Source organism: Populus alba, chromosome 9 (genome assembly GCF_005239225.2).
Source record: "Populus alba chromosome 9, ASM523922v2, whole genome shotgun sequence".
NCBI classification, from domain to species: Eukaryota; Viridiplantae; Streptophyta; class Magnoliopsida; order Malpighiales; family Salicaceae; genus Populus; species Populus alba.
In genome coordinates this window covers 11558416-11582659 of record NC_133292.1, presented here as the reverse complement: position 1 = coordinate 11582659, position 24244 = coordinate 11558416, and the positions used below count along the sequence as shown (strand labels likewise).

At 36.1% G+C, this 24244-nt stretch overlaps 1 protein-coding gene and 1 long non-coding RNA gene across 2 annotated transcripts; one reads left to right on the top strand and one right to left on the bottom strand.

Annotated features, from left to right (window-relative positions):
- Positions 1-1484: 1484 nt before the first annotated feature.
- On the top strand, positions 1485-2688 carry LOC140955919 (uncharacterized). Its single transcript, XR_012170679.1, has 2 exons — positions 1485-2117; positions 2199-2688. It is a non-coding gene; the product is annotated as an uncharacterized lncRNA (long non-coding RNA).
- Positions 2689-14555: 11867 nt separating this feature from the next.
- On the bottom strand, positions 14556-15850 carry LOC118045552 (uncharacterized). The gene is made up of 2 exons (XM_035054216.2): positions 15638-15850; positions 14556-15379 (listed from the first exon to the last, which is right to left on the bottom strand). Exons 1-2 carry the CDS (start codon positions 15833-15835, stop codon positions 14987-14989), a joined length of 591 nt encoding a protein of 196 aa, XP_034910107.2. The 5' UTR covers positions 15836-15850; the 3' UTR covers positions 14556-14986.
- Between the last annotated feature and the right edge of the window lie 8394 nt (positions 15851-24244).

Below are 24244 nucleotides of genomic sequence, written 5' to 3'. Positions count from 1 at the left end.
AGCTCTTAAAATAAGGTACATCTTCACATTTGGTTGCACCATTAATGTCTTCTCCGTAAAAACTGCATTGATCATTGTAAGAAAATATATAATCATCCATGTTGTAATCAAAGGTAAAGAGTACATCTTCACATTTGGTTGCACCATTAATGTCTTCTCCGTAAAAACTGCATTGATCATTGTAAGAAAATATATAATCATCCATGTTGTAATCAAAGGTAAAGAAAGCGATAATATGCCGGAGTAAGATTTATATCTTGAATAATTAATTAATCTCTTGATTCTGAAATTTATATCAGCCTCTAATCATTTTACAGTATGCAGATCAACTTTGATCAGAGGCCATATCCAATACAATGTGAAGTATTAATTTTTCCCCCCCTGCTAATTTAATTAATTAACTGGCACCAAACCTTTTAATTTTTCCTGGAAGCCATCTAACTTCACTTCGTAGCCATCAATTAATCTAGACGGAAGCATAGCAACAAAACTTCATGCAATTGCTCCTCGTTTATTATTGGAATAAATCAATGATTTGATCCTATTAATTATGGACAGTTTTTATGGATAAGATTTATAGGAATATTTGTATTAATCTTACCTGTAATTTTGGATTAACTATGTCCCCCGAACTATCTTTTTGTATGCGTGTTAGTTTGATGGCCAGGTATTAACGTTAACTGTCTTCAAAGAAGCTTTATTCATGGAGGACTGCTACCTGCCTTCGCTAATGCAGTTGAGGATTTACCTCGCCACGAGTAGCAAATGCGTGACTAATAAAAAAAAGGCAACTAAACAAACGAGGGACTCTTCACTGAGCTACACCATGGCATCCCTCTAGCAAGATACTTCAAATTCCATCCCTTTTTTTAATAATAATAATAAAAACGTGGCCTTCTCCTTTACTCAAAACAAAGATAGATGCAATCATTCATCTTCTTAATTATATACAAGAAAACAACATAATTTTTTTTGTCCAAACGAATTTTCACCAGAAAAGAAAAATAACTTATAAAAAAATCATTTAGATCTACTAAGAAAAAAAATGATAAATCTTGAATCACAACTTAAAAGCCTTCGAATATAAAATTTCATGTCTATAAAAAACAAAACTTTTAGAATTTTCTACAAGTTTTAGATAAGAAACAATTAGATTGTTAGCATAAAACCACGCAATTAATGAAAATCTCCTGCATCATTAACTATGGTTAATCCCTTTTTATTAATCAGTCAAAACCATTTTTGATTCTTTTGAAATGTTTCTAATAATTATCAACAAAAAGGAACCCGAAAGAAGGAGGACTATCCCATGTAAGATGCAGGCAGTGTTTCTACTTTCTTGGCTGACTTAAATGGTGTTCGGTCAAGGGATTGAAGGCAAGGCAAGGTAATAGAGAGAAGGCGAGTAGCATGCAGTTCTGTACACACGACCAAGGTTGTTAAAATCGCATTTTGACTCGTAAAATCATACGATTTTACGAGTCAAAACATGTATTACGGGTTGAATCGCTTGAAAAAATCGAAAATGGGTAAAATCGGGTTGAAATCGAGTGAAATCGCAAAAATCGGATGAAATCGCGTAAAATCGCGATTTCAGGACCGATTTTGTGATTTTGACAAAATGAGGCCTTGGAACAAAATCCCCCTCCTAGACAGCTGTCAGATGCCTATTAGATAATCCTGCACAGTCACGGACTCACGTGACTCTTCACTCTTCACTCTGCAGCATTTTCACAGATCACAATTGAATTGCAATTGTTACTTTCCCATCTTTCCAATTCCAACAGAACAAATCCCTATCGGGCGGCGACAACGATCCGATGACTCCAGTCTTCACTCCTTCTCTTTCCTCAGTGCTCATGGTCGCGACTTCCTTTTCTGGTTATCGTGATTTTAAACGCGACGAGTCGACAACGATCTCCTCAACAGCTCACGGCTTCGGGCTTCCTCTGCAGTCTTCATTAACAGCGGCACACCGACAACGTTCTCCTTTCTTTCCCATCTTCAACAGCAGCAGGCGACATCGGGCGGTCGGGCCTCTTCACCAGCAGCCGTTCAGCTCATCATCATCATCTTCACCAGCAGCCGCGAGAGGGAGAAGAGGAATTTAGGAAAAGGTCAGTCCTCATGTGTATAACACTGATTATTTTTACTGCTTTCCATTTATTCTGTCATTTACCTTTCGGTTTTCTATTCAGATACGAGACCTGGGATGATCCAGAGGTTCCAAAATTTCATTATGGCTCTCACTATTCTAGTGCTGGAATTGTTCTCTTCTACCTTCTACGCCTTCCACCATTCATTGTAGAGAATCAAAAGCTGCAGGGTGGTCAGTTCGATCATGCTGATCGTCTTTTCAACAGTATTCGAGATACTTGGTTAAGTGCAGCAGGGAAAGGAAACACGTCTGATGTCAAGGAATTGATTCCAGAATTCTTCTACATACCAAATTGGATTGAATTGATTGAATTGGGGTGACTGAATTGATTGAATTGGGTTGCAATTGGACTGAATTGATTGAATTGGGGTGAAAATTGGACTGAAAAAATGTTAAATATTAATGGGGTGAAAATTGGACTGAAAAATGTTGAATTGAACTGAATGTAATGCCATTTCAGTATTATAAGACTGAATTAATGGGGTGAAAATTGGACTGAAAATTATTGAATTTGACTGAATTTAATGTTATTTCAGTATTATAGGACTGAATTAATTGGACGAATTGTTATGTATGAATTTTTATTTAAAGCATAAATTTTTTTTAATGTATTTTAAAATTCCTTATGATTTTACGATTTTACGATCCGTTTTTACGATCCGAGTTTATGAACGGCTTTCCGTGCCGTGTTAAAATCGCGATTTTAACAACCTTGCACACGACTATCAAAAACCACTTTAATCTTTGTTTTTATGTATATAGGTTGGTCCATGTGAATATTTATATCCTAACCCGCTGGAGTCTAAAAATCAATGCCCTATAAGTAGCAACTTTTTTTTGGATAATCATCGAGAGTTATAAGTAGCAACTTTAATTAATACTTATAATCTTAATAAATGACTCTCGAGAAATCATTAAATTCTCCAGATGTAATTATCACATATGGAATGAAAGGAGTAATGGAGAGCATACTGCGGTGCTGCTGCTACGAAAGTCTCAAAATCTTGAAGTCCATTATTGAAGCTGTGCAAAACACGACGTATAATACCAAGCTGTATTGAAGGAAATCTGAACTTCTAGAGATATGTGCAAAACCAGCAAGTCCTTTAGCGCTTGGTACATTTCTTGGCAAAAGATATGCCATTCTCAGCTCCCATTGAGTCGATACCAAGTGCAAGATCATGCCAGCAGTAAAACACAGAAAATAGCTTTTGATGAGTCCTTGTCAATGAAATGGACAAAAGAAGGAAAAAAAGAAGAAGCAATCAATGATTCTTGCAAACCTTTCATCGATGTTGGAAAGAGAACATAAAATTTCTAAGAAATATACGTTATGTTGTAACCCAATTTTTGATTTACTAAGATTTCTTGAATATTATTTTATTTCTATTATTATTTATAAAAATTCAAAAAAATTAAGAAAAAAGTTTAAAATTCAAAAATATATTTTTCTCGAGTCAACCGCATCTTTTCATAAAAACCGAGTCCACTGGGTTAATACAGGTCAAACCATGTCAACCAGGGTAAACAATGAGTTTTCATGACTTTTCGGGTTAAAACCGTCATTTTCGGTCAAAACCATCATTTTTCATAAAAACCAATTTTACCGGGTCAATATGGGTCAAACAATGTCGATCAGGATAAAAAATGAGTTTTCATGACGTTTCGGGTCAAAACCGTCATTTACGGTCAAAACTGTCATTTTTTATCAAAACCGAGTCCACTGGGTCAATACGGTTCAAACCATGTCGACTATGGTAAAAAATGAGTTTTCATGACGTTCCGGGTCAAAACCGTCATTTACGATCAAAACTGTCATTTTTTTATCAAAACTGAGTCCACTGGGTCAATACGGGTCAAACCATGTCGACCAGGATAAAAAATGAGTTTTCATGACTTTTCAGGTCAAAACAGTCATTTTCGATTAGAACTGTCAATTTTCATAAAAACCAATTTCACCGGGTCAATTCGGGTCAAACCATGTCGATCAGGGTAAAAAATAAGTTTTCATTACGTTTCGGGTTAAAACTGTCATTTTCAGTCAAAACTGTCATTTTTTATCAAAACCGAGTCCACTGGGTTAATACAGGTCAAACCATGTCGACTAGGGTAAAAAATGAGTTTTCATGACGTTTTGGGTTGAAACTGTTATTTTCGGGTCAAACCATTATTTTTCGGTCAAACCCGGTTCACCGGGTTGATACTCATCAAATGTTTTTTTTGTGTTAGCGGTTGAAACGGGCTTTTTCTAATACTGATTTAAGTTTTTTAGTTTTACCCATATAAATATTTATTATTATATAATAAAACAAAATTAATAATTTAGAAATTTATTATAGTAGGTTTGAATTAAATGTGTTGTTCACTGACTACGAGAGTAGAGGGGGAAAAAAGAAAAAGAAAGAGAGAAGAGAGTGCAATATTCATATATTTTTTTAGTTTTTCTTCTTGAAAGTAGGATATTGTTTTTTTTTTAAAAAAAATAATTTGAAAAATACCAAAAATATCCTAACCATTGATTCAATAGTGTTAGTTCTAGACCTTTGATTTAATAGGATACAATAGGGTTTACCACACTATAACAAAACCCAAACCCATCTCTGCCTTTGAAATAATCTGCCCTTTGATCCCATTGCGCCACGTCACCCGGTGTACCGAGCTTTCGGAGAACCGCGCCACACCAGATCACAGCTCTGCTCATCTGGACCGTCCGATCAACCTGCAGATCAAGCCAATCACAGCCGCATGATCGTTTCATTAGATATCAAACGGCTCACAGCCTTCAGCTGCACCGGTGTACCATGCTAGCGTTCACACCGTAGTAAAACCCAGAGCTTCTCTCTCTCCTCTCGCCGACGACTCTCTCTCTCTCTCCTCCGATCTCCCATTTCTGGCCATCTCAAGCCTCCAAAACACCACAGAAAGGTCGCCAACATTGTATAAAGCAAAACCTAGGCCTTTTTCAGCGTTTTATCCGCCTCATCTGGCCGGAAAAAGGTCGTGATCGTCGCTGGTCACCGAAGCTTCAAGTTGTCGATTCTCCTTCGTCAGCCATAAACGGCCGTCGAGACCACCACCATCAGAATTCTCGACTTCAGATCTACCAGAATCAACCATCAGTTGGCCAAAAATCTCGCCGAAAAATTTCACCGCCGCCAACAGTAACCGCACGTGAGCCACACGCGCCGACAATGGCATTTTTGTAATTTTTCGAGAAATCCGAGAGTATTTCAATCTTTTACCTATACAGTGGCACTTAGGTAATTTTTTTTGAGATTTCTAACATTTTTTTATTTTGTATTTAAATTTTCTTGCGTGTAAAAAAAAATAAAACAAAAAAATAAATATAAAAAAAAATGATGTGGGTCCAACACCCATCTTATCATATTATCGGTTGTGGGTGCAAAGCCCAACTTCTCAAGAATAGTTATACCTATTTTTTAATGATATCAAAATATTTATTTTTATAAACAAATATTGTTTGTCGACACGTCTCTTTTTATAGAAAATGACCGATGTAAAAAAAGTTTAAATACCAAACAAATATGGATTATGTCTATGATTTTTTTTGGGTAACTCAGACGTAAATCTCTTTTTTAGGGTTAAACGTTGATATTTTAGACGAGTCTCCTATTTTTAGGGACTGATGTCATTTTTAACGTGTCTCTTATTTTTAGGGACCGACGTTAACTATTTTAAAAAATAATAATAAAATTGCAAATAAACTCAAAATACAATATCATTTGAATCAAATATAAAAACACTCAAGTAGGGGTAACCTTTCTCTTGAAAGGATGTTTTAAGGGTGATGTCTACCTTCCTTTAATCATAACTAACCTAGTACCCGAATCTCTGGGACCAGTATCTAATTTGGAATTTCTAGTTCCCTTATATTACTAAATGGCGACTCCAATAAAATCTTCATTTCTCCCAACAAAAAAAAAATCTTTTGTTAAATAAAAAACAAAAAGCGGAGTCGTCGCCCGACGTCATGTATCGACAGGGTCCTTTACTTAATTTCGTACAGTCTCAAATTAAATTTTTTTTCTGTGTTTTTTACTTGCTTGTTATTGCCTCACGAGTATTATATATACCACATTTAATTTGCAAGCGTTGCGTAGCAGACTTGGCATCAGGAGCTCTTAAAAGAAGGTACATGCATCTTCTTCACATTTGGTTGCACCATTAATGTCTTCTCCATAAAAACTGCATTGATCATTATAAGAAAAGATATAATCATCCATGTTGTAATCAAAGGTAAAGAAAGATATAATCATCCAAGTTATAATCAAAGGTAAAGAAAGCGATGATGTCCCAAAATTTCATGTAGCTTAGGAGTAAAGTTTATATCTTGGATAATTAGTTAATCTCTTGGATCTGAGAATCTGATCAATTCTCCTTAATCAAGGTGACCGGTGACTGATACCAATAAAAAAAATATTATTTTATGAGTTTGAGGACTCCCTTATGCTTAAGTAGGTATCTTTTTTAAAAATAAATATGGAATAGAGAATAAAGATTCAGAAATTAGTATTTGAAAGATTTATGGTGTATTTATAGCTCACGAGTCTTATCTTTTTATGGAGAGAAGGGACTAAAGTGTTATTTTTTTTCCTAATAATTTTAATAAGAGAAAATATCTATAGCATATGTATTAATGAGAGATAAATATTTTTTATATTAATAGAAATATATCAGGTTTTTAGATGATTTTTACATACCTAAAGGTATAATAAGAGTAGAACCTAAAATGTAACTGAATCCATGGAAGCTGAGCTATTTTTCTAGGTCGAGCTCATGTAATTGGGTTTTTTTTTTTTTTTAGATTAAGTCCATGACATTGAGCTCTTTTTTAAGGATACGCTAATGAAGACGGAGCTCTTCTCTTCTCTAAAACTAACCCTGGATCCAAGCATGTTACATGAGAACATATGTTTTTAAGCATTCATTGAGTTGAGAATAATGGAATGTGTTGAGTTGTGCCTTAGCCAACCTTCCTATTTATATAGAGGTAGCAGAACACTGCAGTAACTGTAATGATAACAACAACAGTGCATTGCTTGTCGGATTTCCAAGAAATCGGCGTCTGACAAAAAAAGACAAGATAACCGCCCGTAGACTTGCGATCATCAATACTACCATCTGTAAAGCCACGTAGAGCAAAAGAGGAGTCTCTAGTGATATGAAAACCATAAGATGTTGTACCTTTAAGATAACGTAAAATACGTTTGACAGTGGCCCAATGAGAATCTGTAGGAGCATGCATAAACTGACAGACTCTGTTAATATCAAAGCATATATCTGGACGGGTGAAGGTAAGATATTAAAGAGCACCCACGATTTGATGAAATCGTGTAGGATCAGAGAATGAATGATCCGGTAATAAAATGACTTTCGAAAGGGAGACTGGAGTATCAACTGGTTTGCAGGAAGTCATACTAGCTCGGGTGAGGATGTCAAGAATATATTCATGTTGACGCAACATTAAACCTATACCGGTAGACTGAACTTCAATACCCAGAAAGTAATGAACAACACCTAAGTCACGAAGCTTGAACTCAGAGCTGAGTAACTGTATAAGGTGATAGAGCATAGCAGAGTTGCTACCCATGAGTAGAATATCATCAACATACACCAGGAGATAAAAGATATTAGTACCATCAGATAAGATAAACAGGGAGGTGTAAACCTTGGAAGCTCGGAAATCGATGGAGAGCAAAAAATCACTTAGACAAGTGTACCATGCTCTCGGTGTCTGTTTCAAACCATATAATGATTTGTGCAATCTGCACACATGAGATGGAAGAGAAGAGTCAACGAAACCTAGAGGTTGTTTCATGTAGACCTCTTCAATAAGAGCACCATTGAGGAAAGCATTATAAATATCAAGCTGATGAATCTTCCAATTTCGCGAAACCGTGATAGAGAAAACCAATCGAACAGTGGCCTGTTTAATAACTGGACTGAAGGTTTCAGAATAATCAATACCTTTCTGCTGGGTAAAACCTATAGCAACAAGATGCGCTTTATAGCGCTCAATACTACCATCAACACGATGTTTGATCCGATATACCTATCTACTACCAACAACATTCATCGAAGGATAAAATGGAACCAAAGACCAAGTGTGATTTTCGCGTAAAGCGGCGATCTCATCACACATAACATTATGCCAAACTGCATACCGGTCAGCATCAAAGAATGAAAAAGGCTCAGAAGAGGGAGAATACAGTACCTGTGTGGAGGTAAAAGTGGTGGCAGCGGAAGCAGCCAGACTAGCTGTCTTCGGCTGCCGCGGTCTAAGAGTCATAGGATGTCTGTTGTATGCTGGTGGTGGAGACGCAGGGGAAGGCGATTGTAGCGAGGAGACCTGTGGCAGCTGATAAGAAGACAAATCAACCATAAGTTGCAGACCAGCGGGAGAGGATGATAAAAAAGCATCCTCAAGCACAAGATTGTCAGCAGAGGAGGGGCTGGGAATAGAGTCTAAAGCTGCAAGAGTGCTGGCTAGGGAGGGCAAAGCAGAGGAGGGACTAGAAAGTGCCCCAAGACTATGAGGAGAGGAGACCAATTGACGATCTGAACCTGCACCATAAGGGTTAGATAAACAAGCATGGGATGATGGCCAAGAGATGGGTGGAGGCTGTGGTCGAGTGGCTGTTTGGAGTGGCAGAGCGGAGTGTTGTGGGCTGTTTGGGTGGCTAGTGAAAGTGGGTGGTGGTGGGTGGTGTAGCAAATTTGGGAGGGTGACAGTAGTGGGTGGGGTGAGGGTTTTGGTGGAGAGCTTTGCAATCTGTTTAGAATTATCAAATGAAAACACATGTTCATGGAAGCGGACATGATGGGAAATATAAATACGGTGAGATGCAATGTCAAGACATCGATAACCAAGATGCGAGAAACTATATCCAAAAAACACACACGGAGAGGAACGAAAATCCAATTTATGATTATTATATGGATGCAGAAAAGAAAAACAGAAACACTCAAAGGTACGCAAAAAATAATAATCAGGAAACCGTTGAAATAAACAATTAAACGGAGAGCGATGGGCAAGAACAGGAGTAGGCATGGATAAATCTTCCTTCAAGTGTCCTACAAACATCTCTCCCATTGCCTTTGTAAATACATGGGTGTTTGGCCATCCATACACCCTAGCCCTAAATGCCATTAATTTTGTCAGTTTTTTTTTTTTTTTTTTTCAAAATCCATATCTAGCACATATCACTTTTTCAGAACAAGTTAGTATCTATATTTTTCAAAATCCATATCATTATATGTTGAAGGGTTCCTTTTTTTTTTTTTTGAGAAATTGTTTGTTTGTATTCTATTTCATTCTATGAGAAACAAGAATTTCCCTCGGCTGGAAGTCTGGAACTGCAGTGTTGTCCCCCTTTAAATTAAAAAAGAAAAGAAATGGCCTTCAATAATTCACATCCGAACAAGAACAAGTTCGTATCTATGTTATTAGGTTTAGGTCTCTGCCAGCTTTTCAATATGTTTAGGGCAGGGGGTCTTGAAGCCCAGGAGGACGGGGTAGTTCCAGTTTGGTCATGGTCCTTAAATGTTATCAAGGCTGAGCTCATTGATGAAAAATACTACGTGGTACAAGTTAGGTGATCTGTCGTATGAACATTTAATTTATTGATATCAAAACAAAGGAAGGATTGAAAGCAATAAAGGAGTTTGGTTGCAGGGACGGAAGTAGGGGGAGGCAAGCAGGGCCCGACCTCTGCAAAACATTTTAAACACTTTGAAATCTTAGTCACTGAGGTTAAGGGTTGATCTGGAATAGTATAATATTTTTTATTTTAAATAGATAATTTTTTTAATTATTTTATTATATTAATTTTGGTTTTTTCTATTAAATACTATCAGCTCCGCTCCTCTTTGGTTGGTAAGAAACTTGAATGCAGTATTTTTTTTTTCCTTCCCTTAACCTTCAGTTCATAGTCACAATCATAAAATTGAAAGTCCCATTAGCTCTTTTCAACTCCATTTTATATTTCAAGCGTTTGGGTCCGTTTACAATGGCCATCATCGATGTGACTCTTGCTCTTTAATAATGGTACTAGGTGAACAATCACTAAAGTGTCGTACGAAGATTTAATATTTTTTTATTGTTTAAAATTATTTTTAATTTTTTTAATTGTACTAATGTAAAATATAATTTTTTTAAAATAAAATAATATTATTTTGATGTATTTTTAAAAATTAATTTTATAGCATTACATTAAAAAAACTATAAACATTTAATCGGAGGAGGTCTTGGTCGAGTAAGGGAGAAGAAATGGGGGCTCCGGTGTGGAGAAAAAAAATTCAAGCCAGGGGAGGGCCTGTTTGGCTGCTGTCGAAAGAAAAAAAGAAAAGCAAAGGGTGGGGGGCGGCTGTGTCTTTGTGTTTTAGGGTTTATGTTTTTCCTTTGTATTTTTCTGTTGTTTCAAAATTACCCCCCTTTAAAATGTGTTGAGAAGACTGGTATTTATAGGCAAAATGTTGCTAGGTTTTTCAACTTGGTCCCTCAACTTCCTTCTTTTTGTAAATTTTGATTTTTCTTATTTTTTTTTATTTTTTTGAAAACGAGCAATATGACTCAATGAGGAAAATCAATGATTTTAAAAAGGACGCGTGAAAAGTTGAACGCGTTCAAAAGACCCTTAAAAATTTAAATCATTTTTTAGACGACGTTAAAAATGCTAAAATAACAAGAATATATTAAAAAACATATTTTTTGGATTTTCATTGTTTTTCTCTATTTTTGGATTTTTTTGAAAATATATCAAAAACATGCGTCAAAAATTGGGTAGCAACAACACCTATTAATTACTTCAAGTTGTAATACACTCCTTACTATTCATACCAGTGTAGCTGAACCTAACATGAAAGGAACGGATCCGAGCAGTTGATTTGTGAAAGAATAGACATAGAACATTATCCCAATTCAGATTGATTCGTGAAAGAAGAGCTGTATGTATTTCCAAGGCTCTTAATCAATGAATGACATCAAATGTCTACCTCCTCATATGTTTTCCACTTTTAGTAACAAAAGTACTTTCAAGGAATATGCATCCCCAATATATCTATTTATGGTGTTGGCCTATCTAAACGATAATTCCATAATTTGTAAGCATTAGACCATGCAGTACTTTTATTTTCTTGCAGTTTGCTAGTTTAGTTTCCTTCCTCTCATTTTTACTTCTCTTGCCTTTTATTCCCTCAAGTTTTATTATATTGTGTACCTCATTTTGTAAGCGTTGTGAAGCAGACTTGGCATCCGCAGCTCTTAGAAGAAGGTAAATCTTCTTCACTTTTGGCTGGACTCTCAAGATCTTCTCCAAAAGAACTGCAGTTATTGTAAGAAAAGTTATAGCCATTCATGATGCCTTACTCAAAAAATAGAGGAAAAAACACAAAAAAGAGGAAGATATCTACTCTTTGCTAGAAACCCAGTTGCCCCCATGATCAAAATGGTCTTGTCCTCGAGAAACTGAACAACACTTCCAAACTCCATTGCAAGAGAGAGAGATAGGGATGAAAGTTTGTGTTTAATTTGGGTGTTCTTGTATGTTGAAATGAATCGAAACACAAATTATTTTGCCAAAATCTAGCACCAATATTTCATGTTTGATATAGCAAGGTGGCGAGAGGGGGGGCAGGACATTTATGAGGGAGGGCACGCGCTATCCTTTTCTTTGGTAGATTGCTTAGGTCATTTACTTAAAAGATCAAAATGCATCAAGCACCCATTCAATGATCCACTTTTACCTTTCCTTACATTTTTTTTTTTATTAATTTAGATGTTGCAATTTTTTTTTTAACATCTTGGTTTCTTGGGTGAGGATGTTTGTTAAATAATATTTTAGTTTTATTTATTAAGGGTAAAATAGTACTTTCAGTTTAACCTATATATACTTTATTTGTATTTAGGTTAAGACTATGCATTCATAATATACTGATTATTTAAAATTCTAGCCTTCTTTTTGTGTTTGATCTCAATTATATGTTGATGACATGATTATTACTAGTGATGACATTGATGATATTTTAGTTTTGAAGATAGAGTTGGCTAGACGATTTGAAATGAAGGATTTGGGTTATCTTCGATATTTGTTGGGTATTGAGGTAACATACTCATCTAGAGGTTACCTTCTTTCTCAGTCGAAATATGTTGCAGATATTCTTGAGCGGGCTAGACTTACTGATAACAAGATTGTAGATACTCCTATTGAGGTTAATGCAAGGTACTCTTCTTCTAATGGTTTTACCTTTGATAGATCCTACTTTATACCACACTATTATTGGGAGTTGGGTATATCTCACCATTACTCGTCCAGATATTGCATATGTTGTTCATGTTGTTAGTCAATTTGTTGCTTCTCCTACTACTGTTCACTAGACAGTTGTTCTTCGTATTTTTCGATATCTTCGGGGTACAATTTTTCAAAGTCTTTTACTCTCATCCACCTCTTCCTTAAAGTTGCGTGCATACTCTGATGCTGATCATGGTAGTGATCCCACAGATCGCAAGTCTGTTACCGGGTTTTGTATCTTTTTAGGTGATTCTTTTATTTCTTGGAAGAGCAAGAAACAATCTATTGTTTCTCAATCATCCACCGAAGTAGAATATCGTGCCATGGCATCTACCACCAAAGAGATTGTTTGGTTACTTGTTGATATGGGAGTTTTCTTTTTTCATCCTACTCATATGTATTGTGACAACCAGAGTTCTATTCAAATTGCTCATAACTTGGTTTTTCATAAGCGAAATTGAGATTGATTGTCATCTTATTCGTCATCATCTCAAGCATGGCACCATTACTTTGCCTTTTGTTCCTTGCAGATTACAGATTTCTTTACCAAGACACATTCCATCTCTCATTTTCATTTTCTGATTTGCAAACTCTCGACGCTTGTAGCTGCCACATTGTGAGTTTGAGGTGAGATGTTAAATAATATTTATGTAGTCTAATTTATTAAGGATAGAATAGTACTTTCAGTTTAATCTATATATTTTTTATTTATATTTAAATTAAGACTATGTATTCATAATATATTGATTATTCAGAATTTTAACTTTTAATTCTAACACATGCAAAAATACAATCACTTGCAAGTCTATCAAGATCTTAGATGCATGAGAGAGATTGGTTCACTTATTTATGTTATTTTAATCAGAAGTTTATGATAAAAAATAGGTTTGAAACTTTCAATTTGAATGTTTGATTAAAAGGTTTATCCAGTTTTATCTATGATTTTAAGATATTGACATGAAATGAGAAAAAACAAATTGACCACCCCAAGCCCCCCTCGGGTCTTCTTTTTTTTCCTTTGGACATGCATGAATGAGAAAATTATAGTTTTTTTATTTTCTTTTCTTTTTTTTTAATCATTGGGAAAGAACTTTTCTTTGCTACGTTAATTTCAAGATTTTGCTGACAATATGAAACTTTAGTACTGTTTGTTTTTATTATTAGAAACTTATACATAACTTTATTAAATAAACTCTTGTCATTAATGCACCGTTGGGTTGCTGTGTCTAATTTATGTTCTCCACCTACGACTACGAGTAGTTAGCGAGTTCACAGGTCCGAAAATAAATAATTTCCATGCTTTCTATATACATGCCTCTACAACCCCTAGAGGCTCAACGGGCTTCATATAATCAGTATACGTAATTATTTTGAATTTTACTAGAGATCACGTCAAAAATGATTTTGAAGATATATCAATACGTTGTATTTTTAAAAAGTATCTAGAAAATAAAAATTATGAGAATACCAAATAAAAAGTTAAATAAATATGATTTATTTAAACTTAATTTAAAAGGTATTTAATTTTAATATATTAAAATTGATATGAAAAATGAATACAGGACCCACGTCTACATGTTCTGACACTGAAAGTAAAATTAGATGCTGTCGGGCGGACACTTCAAGGCTAAGATTTGAGTGGAAGCGGGTAATTGGCGTCTGTACACACGTCTTTACAAGATTTTGACTTTGAAAGATATCATCCAGACGACACCCTTCAAAGCTCAAAATTTGAGTGGGAATTGAGCAGGTTGCGTTTTCTTACAGAAGAATCAACTCTAACTGATTATTTTACCCTCGGATTGCTTTACATTCTTCAAAGGGCCGCCGAAAGAGCACGAATTTACAAATCGGCAACCCCTCCTCTGCCATTTTTAGACCCAATGCAGCAGCTAAAACAGTGGCTGCAGGCATAAATGCTAACGCCATGTCGTGTTCAAACACAGTATTGACGTCATAGATCTCTCCAAGCAAATTAAAAGTGAAAGAAAAAAACGTCAGAAATAAGGGAAGAACATGAACTACCTGCGTGATCCAGGACGGCTACAGCCATACATGCAGAAGTAAACTGAAAATGCATCACAAGAACAGCAGAAGAAAGCAAGTATAAAAGCTGAAAACAGGAGGGCCCATCCTTTCAATCTTAGAGATGGGAGTTTCTAAATGAAGATCTAATTAACATCATGCTTAAACTTGTACAAGGAATAAGAAAATTGGTTACAGAAAGCTGTAAGTGGCCAAAATAAATAAATAAAAGTTAGCTAACTGAATATGAGATTTTTTTGGTTACATACCCGGGTACAGCATCAAAGAAGAGTTAAAAGAGATGCCCCAGTCAATTCACTACAATGAGTTTTTTTTCTCTCCAATACCATGGACCTTTTATCTTCGTTTGACCAGGAAAATGTGGATGACAAGATGAATCATGACCCATATATGCACCCATATCCACTTCTGCAACGCCATGTGTCAGTCTGCTAATATCATTAACATTAATCCTATTGGTTAGAAGCAGAACTCAAGAACCAGCTTCTCTGTCAAGTGAATCCTGAATAACTTGATCTGTTACCATCGGGCACAAATCTACTTCATCAACAGCCAGCGGAATATGGTCTGCTTCATCAGTTATAATGGGGGTTGGGTCCTCATGATCTTTTGCTGGTTGGGCAGCGTTTGTATGATCTATTGCTTGTGGGGCAGTGTCCATTTGCTCTGTTACTGGTGGATCACAATTCATTTGACTGGTTGCTTGTTGAGATGTAGTTCGTAGCACGGGGGTTTTTTGGTTAGTTTCTACACTTCCATATTCAGACAAGAGATCCATGAACTCATTTAGTAAACGTTGGACTTTTCTGTTTGATGCCATTGCAGGAAGAATATCTTCTCTTAAGAGTTTGTGTTTTCTCATTCCCTGCAGAGTTATAAACATCAATAGACAATGGCAAGAAAAACAAAATAAGAAATAAAAGGGAGAAAACCAAGGAGAAATGCCCCCAAGGAGTTTTTGTCATGCCGTTAAAGTATTGGATTGAAGCATAAAGTTTCTATACACAAGCAGAAGAGAGCAATTGAATGTAGAATGCTCAACATGTAATCAAATGTAAAGCATGCAAGAGAGATACTGTAGAGTAACCATCACAGAATACAATATGCTGAGAAAAGGCCTTACAAGCACACAAGGATCCCAAGACACCATTTTTGTATCTGAAGATGTAGATTCAGCCATCCCAGTAGGAGGTCCAAGAAAGCTCTCACATACTTCTCGTAAACGAGACTCGTCTGCTTCTCTGCAACCAAAGTTACACTTATGTGAATTGAATAGATAGAAACAACCAAAAAGGCCCCATATGTACCAACTGTCATTCATAAACACGAGGGGAAAATAAGAAGAGTCTAAAACAAATGGAATTATGACTGGAGGGCAGGTGCTGATGGTATTAAATGCACAAATGCTGCATTATAAGGAGGTTTTTGACCATGTTCACTTAATGTTTTTTTGGGTTGAGTTGTTGCCGGAGGCTGAACAAAAATAGCTGGTCGGTTAAAAGAACATTCACTATAAGCATTTCTAAGTGTTTGCTCGAGTAAGCTAGTGAGGCGAGCCACGCTTTCTTTCAGAGATTCTAGCTCTTCTTGGAAATGGGTGTCACGGTGAGCATGCTCTTCACCTTCCATGTTTCTTGCTTGGAGTTGGGTGTTGTAGGCTTTTTAGGGACCTATATTTCAACCTGTTGCATGTATGTATGTTACTTACAATGGATGGATGTATGTGAGTGGATGCAAATGTATATATATGCACATTGGGTAGGAATGCCAAAAACCTATGCAGAATGAATAACTAGGGAGTTCATGCTCTAAAGGAAGGTTTTAGGTCATTACATGATGGGTAGGCTTTCTACTTGGTTTTAAAAAGGTCTATGAACTGCCTAGTGGCCACCTCACGTGAAGGTAGTGTAGGGGTTTACAAGGAATGGTTGGGGCACAATGTGACCGCCATTACCAAGTAAACACTCAGCTCATAGTTGGATGTTTTACGAATCTTAACCCCGACTGAAAGTCATGAGGCAGACCACTACTCCCTATCTAACCTATAATTGGGTTTATTTGTAAAATTAAAAAGCATGCTAAAGCAATAAAAATATGAGTTAAAAATAAAGACCAACAAAAAGGCAAACAATCAAACTAGCAAAGCTTAGTCCGACCAGACAAGGTGATCCCCAGCGGAGTCGCCATCCTGTTGCGTGGGTCGCGACGTCGTTTGGCGACGGTGAAGGCTCTTTGTCGTGCCTCCTATGTGAGGTGTGGTGTGTTGGGAACGGTTTTTTGATTTAATCATAAAATTATGATTAATGTTTAGGAGTCGCCACCTAGTATTATGGTCACTAGGAACCTATGGTCTATGAGAGTCTGAGTAAGGGACTGGTTGTGCAAGGGGAAGACACATCACCCCTAGTGCACCCTACCTAAGGTAAGCTGCATTGTTGTTTGATTGTTTTTTCTAAGTTGGGTTTCTATCCGTTGGTCTTTTCTAAGGCTCAAGGCAGATCTCTCTTCATGAGAGAGTCTCTACCTTATCGGGTTAAATCCTAACCGTTCTAAAGTCTGAATTTTAGCATCGTATATATTTACACCTTGTATCTTTAATACCTGAGGGTGTACTTTATCGTGTAATTTTACATCTCACAAATATTAAAGTCTACATCTAGATCCTAAAACAAAAATTGAAAAAAGATTTTTGACATGTTAGCCAAATTCTAATGGATAATCATAAACTGGTTATAATATCCATTTTTTAATTTTTTTAAAATATAAAAAAGATGCTATATATATATATATATATATATATATATATATTTGGAAAGATTTTAGGATTTGGCCGTATGCAACAAAATATTTTTTTGTTTTTTAAAAATGTTTTGAATTTTATTTTTTTGAGAAATATTTTGGAGAAAACCAGTATTTCAATATCGGATTTGTATTTTACAATGTAAATATATAACCCGATATTATGCAAAATTAATAAAAAAAAATATGAGAGAAAATCACTTTTTTTTTTAAAATATGTTTTTTAAATGTTATAATACACACACACACACACACAATTCACGTCTTGCATGAACAATAGGATGTGAATTATATTTCACGCCTACTATTCATGCAGCAAACAGTAGGAAAGGAAGAAGAAGAAGAAGAAGAAGGAAAAGAAGGGAGGCTCACCTGGCTAAAGGGGTCGTGGTTGTTGTTGTCGCGGGGGGTCAGGACTGTTGTAACCCAATTTTGGATTCAGCCAGATTTTCTTGAATGTATTTTTATTTCTATTATTATTTATAAAAATCCAAAAAAATTAATAAAAAAGTTTAAAATTCAAAAATATATTTTTCTCGAGTCAACCGCATCATTTCTGATCAAAACCGAGTTCACCGGGTCAATACGGGTCAAACCATGTCGGTTATCATAACCCAATTCTAGGTTATTCCTAAAAAAAAAAAAATTAAATCAATTTCTTTTTCAAAAATAAAAATAAAAAAATAAAATAAAAGCTGACAATGTGGAGAAAGGAAATCGGGGAATCAAGCTGCAATTTTAGAGAAAGTTCAAGGCCTAATTGTACCTTATTGTGCCCAAAAATGAAGAAAAAAAATACAAATTCAAGGTCAAATTAAATGATTATTGGATGAATTTGCATAAAAATTAAGTTCAATGACATAATTAAATTTTTAATGGGCCAATTTGATTTAATCATAGGCCAAATTAAATTTTAATTATGTTTAAGAATTAATTTGGGTCCAATTGAAGGATTTAATTAAGTGCAAGGACTTAATTATACTTTAAATGGGTCAAATTAATTTTATTTGGGGCTTAATTGGTGAAAAATTAAGTTTGGGAGTTTAATTTGGGCTTAATTGAGAAAATCTGAATTTTAAAAGACCAAATTTAATTTTTACCAAGTTAATTAGTGGCCAAATTGCATTAAATAAAAAGGTTTAGGGTCAATTAGGGCTCAATTGAAAAAGAGAGGACTAAAATGGACTTTGACCAAAAATCACTGTTCATTATCTTTTTTTTTTTTTTCCTTAAAAAAGCTGGTCTGGTTGACTACTTTGCAGCTGCATTTAATGTACCTAACGTCCACCAAATTTGACAAATCTTATATGAAACGGATCCTATGCATTTTTTCTACAACCCCATGTGATCAGGTTGGGCTAAATGACAATATATTAGCACTGGTGACAGCCTAAATAGGCCTACTCAATCAGCTTTTGTTGCAGATTTTATTTTTTTTCTGAAAAAGCTGGTCTGGTTGACTACTTTGCAGCTGCATTTAATGTACCTAACGTCCACCAAATTTGACAAATATTATATGAAACGGATCCTCTGCAGTTTTGCTACAACCTCATGTGATCAGGTTGGGCTAAAGGACAATATATTAGCACTGGTGACAGCCTAAAGAGACTTACTCAATCAACTTTTGTCTGCAGATTTTCAACTCATGATACCTACTTTGAGCCAATGGTTGGGATCCTTCCCAACTGAATCAAGGGCTGAAATTTTTCCTCAATGTAGAAAAGATTGCCTCTTCCACCGCCTATAAATAGAGGTGGATTTCATGGCCTGAAAAGAAGAGAAAATCAGGTCCAAAATAAGCCAAAAAACCAGTTTTTTCTTCCGGTTTCTGCACATTTCTTCTTTCTTTCTCTCTCCACCGTGGCCTTCAGCCACCACCACCCTCATCACCGGTCTTCCCACTATCATCTACACCACAGGAAGCCAACTCAACCACCAGCCGACCAACAAGAGCCACCATTGGTTTCTCTCTCCTCGCTACAGCCCCTCCCGCGTGTTTTTTCTTCTTCTTTCTTCCTCTGCCACAGGAAACCGACGCCATCAACGTCTCTTCCTCTAGCTCCACCGTTGCAACCACCGGCAACACACCTTCCTCAGCCAGAATAGTGACGGTAGCCACGACCCTTCAGCCAGGTAAGCCACCCTTCTTCTTCTTCTTCTTCTTCTTCTTCTTCCCTTCCTCTTCTTCTTCCTTCCCTATTGTTCCTGTGTGAACAGTAGGCGTGAATTATAATTCACGTCCTACTGTTCATGCAGGACGTGAATTATATATATATATGTGTGTGTGTGTGTGTGTGTTTATTATAATATTTAAAAAAAATAAAAAAATAAAAAAAACCCCAAAATCATTTTAAAAAAAATGTGATTTTCTCTTACGAACGTTGTTTGTTGACACGTCAATATTTTAGACGAGTTTTCTATTTTTAGGAACTGATGCCATTTTTTTAACGCATCTTCTATGAACGATGTTTGTCGACACGTCTCTTTTTATAGAAAAGGATTGATGTCAAATAAAAAGTTTAAATACCAAACAAATATGGATTATGTCCATAAATTTATTTTTTTTTGTAACTCAGACGCAATTCTCCTTTTTAGGGTTGAACGTCGATATAATTTTAGACAAGTCTTCTATTTTTAGGGACTGATGTCATTTTTTTAACGCGTCTCCTATTTTTAGGGACCGACGTTAACTATTTTGAAAAAGAAAATTGCAAATAAGCTCGAAATATAATAGCATTTAAATCAAATAAAAAACACACAAGTAAGGGTAACCTTTCTTTTGAAAGGATGTTTTAAGGGTGGTGTCGACCTTCCTTTAATCATAACTAACCCAGTACCCGAATCTCTGGAACCAGTGTTTAATTTGGGATTTCTAGTTCCCTCAAATTACTAGATGGCGACTCCAATAAAATTTTCATTTCCCCAATAAAAATAAAAAAATCTTTTTGTTAAATAAACAAAAATTAGAAAAAGATTTTTGACATGTTAGCCAAATCCTAATGGATAATCATAAACTAGTTACGATATCCATTTTTGGATTTTAAAAAAAACTTGAAAAATGTAATTTTTGTTTTTTATGAAAAATATGCTTGGAAAAATTTTAGGATTTGGCCGTACACAACAAATATATTTTTTTTATTTTTTGCAAATGTTTTGAAATTATTTTATTTTTAAAAAATATTTTGGAGAAAACCAGTATTTTAATACTGGATTTGTAATTTACAGTGTAAATATACAACCCGATATTATGCAATATTCGTAGAAAAATATGCGAGAAAATCAAAATTTTTTTGAAATGATTGTTTTGAAAATTTTTGGATTTAAAAAAAAAAGGAGGGTATAGTGCACTGCATGAACAGTGGACGTGAATTATAATTCACGCCCACTATTTACTGAATAGGGGCAGCGAAGAAGAAGAAGAAGAAGGGGAAAGGGAGAGAGGGCGGACAACCTAGCATGGTGGTGGTCTGGCCGAGGATGATGGTGTGCTGCTAGTGGTTGCAGCGGTGGAGGCCGGCGTCGGCTATTGGAGGAAGAGAAAAAAGTTGCAGAGGAGAGAGAAACATTGAAAGGAGAAGATAAAGAAGATCACGGTGGTTGCTTGGTTGTCGGTTGGTGGTAGAAACGATGGCTGAGGCTGTGACAGAAATGGTGGCTAAGCGGCACAGGAAGCAGAAGAAGAAACGCTCAGGAGGGGCTGCAGCGAGGAGAGAGAAACCAACGGTGGCTCTTGGTGTTTGGCTGGTGGTTTCATTGGCTTAATGTGGTGGAGATTATGGTGTGAAGACCGGTGATGAGGGTGGTGGTGGCTCTGGATGGTAGCTGGAACGGCAGGGAGAGAGGGAGGAAAAAAAAACTGCAGAAATGGGGCAAAAGGCTGGTTTTTGGCCGAGTTTGAACCCAATTTTCACCTCTCTCAGGCCGTCAAATCCGTCACTATTTATAGGCGGTGGAAGAGGGTAATCTCGTCTACACAAGAAAAAAATTTCAGCCCTTGATTCTGTTGGGAAGAATCCCAACCGTTGGCTTAAAGTAGGCATTGTGCACTGTCAAATCTGCATCAAAAGCTGTCTGAGTTGGCATGTTTAGGCCGGCGCCGATGTCGTCTTGCTGCCATTCAGACTGAATTGTTTACTTGAAGCTATAAAGAAACTGCAAGGGATCATTGGCGTGCAAGATTTTTCAAATTTGATGGCTGGTAGGTACATTAAATTCAGCTACAAAGTAGGTAACCGGACCAGCTTTTTTCAGAAAAAATGAAGAAGATAATGAATAGTTTTTTGGCCAAATTTCATTTCAGTCCTCCATCTGTCAATTTTGTTCAATGGAGCCCCCTAATTGACCCTAAAATTTTTATTTAATGCAATTAAGACCCTGTGAAATTATTTTTTAATCCTCGGATTTACGCGCCTTTTGCAATATAGTCCTTGGTCTCGGATTTTGTCAATTTAACTCCTAATTGACCATCAAACTTTCAATTGCTTCCAATTTGGCCCATAATTTCAACCAATTAACTTGGTAAAAATTAAATTTAGTATCTTAAAATTCCAATCTTCTCAATTAAGCCCAAATTAAGCTCCCAAACTTGATTTTTCACCAATTAAGCCCCAAATAAAATTAATTTGACCCATTTAAAGTATAATTAAGTTCTTGTACTTAATTAAATCCTTCAATTGGACCTATGATTAAATCAAATTTGCCTATTAAAAAATTAATTATGTCCTTGGACTTAATTTTTATGCAAATCCGTCCAATAATCATTTAATTTGACCTTGAATTTGCATTTTTTTCCTCAATTCTTTGGCATAATGGAGTACAATTAGGCCTTCAATTTCCTTTAAAAATAGCAGTTTGATTCCCCAGCCTGCTTTTTCCATGTTACCAGCCTTTATTTTATTTTTTGATTTTTATTTTGAAAAAAAAAGTTATTTTTTGGGAATAACCCAGAATTGGTTCATTTGGTTTTATCCCATGACATTAAAATCTCAAGCTTTTATGATTTTTAAGCAATTTCAAACTCTTGTTGAGGTTCAGTTCTCCTGTAAGATCAAAACCTTTCAAAGTGATGGGGGAGCTGAATTTACAAGCAATCAATTCCAATCTCATCTCCATGCTTCCGGCATTCCTCACCAAATGTCTTGTCCATACACTCCTTCCTAAAATGATCGTGTTGAACGTAAATATCACCATATCACTGAAATTGTTCTAGCCTTGTTATTCCATTCTCAGGTTCCTTTATCACATTAGGTTGACACATTTAATACTGCTTTTTTTTTTTTTACCATCAATGGGTTTCCCTCACTTATCCTTGACAACCTTTCTCCCTATGAGATTTTATTTGGTAAGCCACCCGTGTATGCTGAATTCCATCCTTTTAGTTGTTGTGTGTTTCCTTGCTTATGATATCACGCACCTCGTAAATTTGCTCAACGTAGCACTGCTTGTTTTTTTCTTGGCTATAACATGTCTCACAGAGGGTTTCGATGTCTTGATCCTTCTACACAGTGTATTTACATCACTTGTTATGCCCGATTTGATAAGCTTAGTTTTCCATTTACTAATACATCCTCTTCATGTGATCTCATATCCCTAATTAGTTCATCTTTTAATGAACCTGTGTCACCGCTATTTCTACTGCAAATTGGAAAACTTCTCCATCACTTCCTATTGCACCTTCTATATCATCTTGTGTTCCTTGTACCACTGATCTTGTCAATGATTTTGTGCAGCATTTATCCTCTGAACCTACTGCCACAGGTGTTTCTCTAAACGAAACAGTTGCTTCCCCTGTTGTAATAGAAGCCACTTCTATTGTTTCTTTGCCATCAGACCAATCTGTACTTCTTTCTGGAGCTTTTAATAATCTTCATCTAATTATCACTAGAGTTAAGGTTGGTGTCTTTAAGCCCAAACATCACTCATATGTTACACCTTGCTGCCTTCACCATTGGTCCACGCCTTGCTTACTAAACAGGAACCATAAAGTTTTTCATCTGCCTCTAAACACCCCGGTTGGGTTGCTTCTATAAATGAAGAACTGGATGCCCTTTCCTTTAATGACACATGGGACTTGGTTCCTCGTCCACTTCACATAAACATTGTTGGTTTAAAGTAGATTTTCCATGTAAAATATTTAGATGATGGCACTATTGATCATCTCAAAGCACGCCTTATTGCTAAAGGTTATTCCCAACTTCTTGGTTTGGATTTTCATAGCACCTTCAGCCTTGTTTTTAAGGCCTCTACTGTGCGCCTTGTGCTCTCACTTGCAGTCTTTTTTCACTGGACTCTCCACCAGCTAGATGTCAAAAACGCCTTCCTTAATGGTCTGTTAAATGAAATTGTCTATATGCAACAACTCCCCGGCTATGCTAATCCATGATTTCATCATCATGTATGTAAGTTAAAACGGGCTCTATATGGCTTGAAGCAAGCCCCTCGAGCTTGGTTTCATCGATTCAGTTTTTTTTCTACTACAACTTGGTTTCACATGCAGCACTGCAGACCCCTTTCTCTTTGTCTATGCTCGCTTCAACATCATGCTTTACCTCTTGCTTTACGTTCATGACATTGCTTTTACTGGCAACAATATTCCCTTCCTCCAGCATTTCATTCAACAATTTCATCATGAGTTTGCCACGAAAGACTTAGGCACATTGAATTATTTCCTAGGCTTGGTGGTTTCCTCCTCTGCAAATGGCCTCTTCTTGAGTCAAGCAAAATATGCCTATGATATTCTTGCCTGTGCTCAGCTTCTAGAATGCAAGCCAATGCCAACTCCCATGGTTGTCTCACAATAATTTTCCAGCGATGGTGATGCCTTCCATGATCCGACATTGTTTCATTCCACGGTAGGTGCTCTGCAATATTTAACGATCACCTATCCTGATCTAATGTATGTTGTAAATTATGTAAGTCAGCATATGCAATC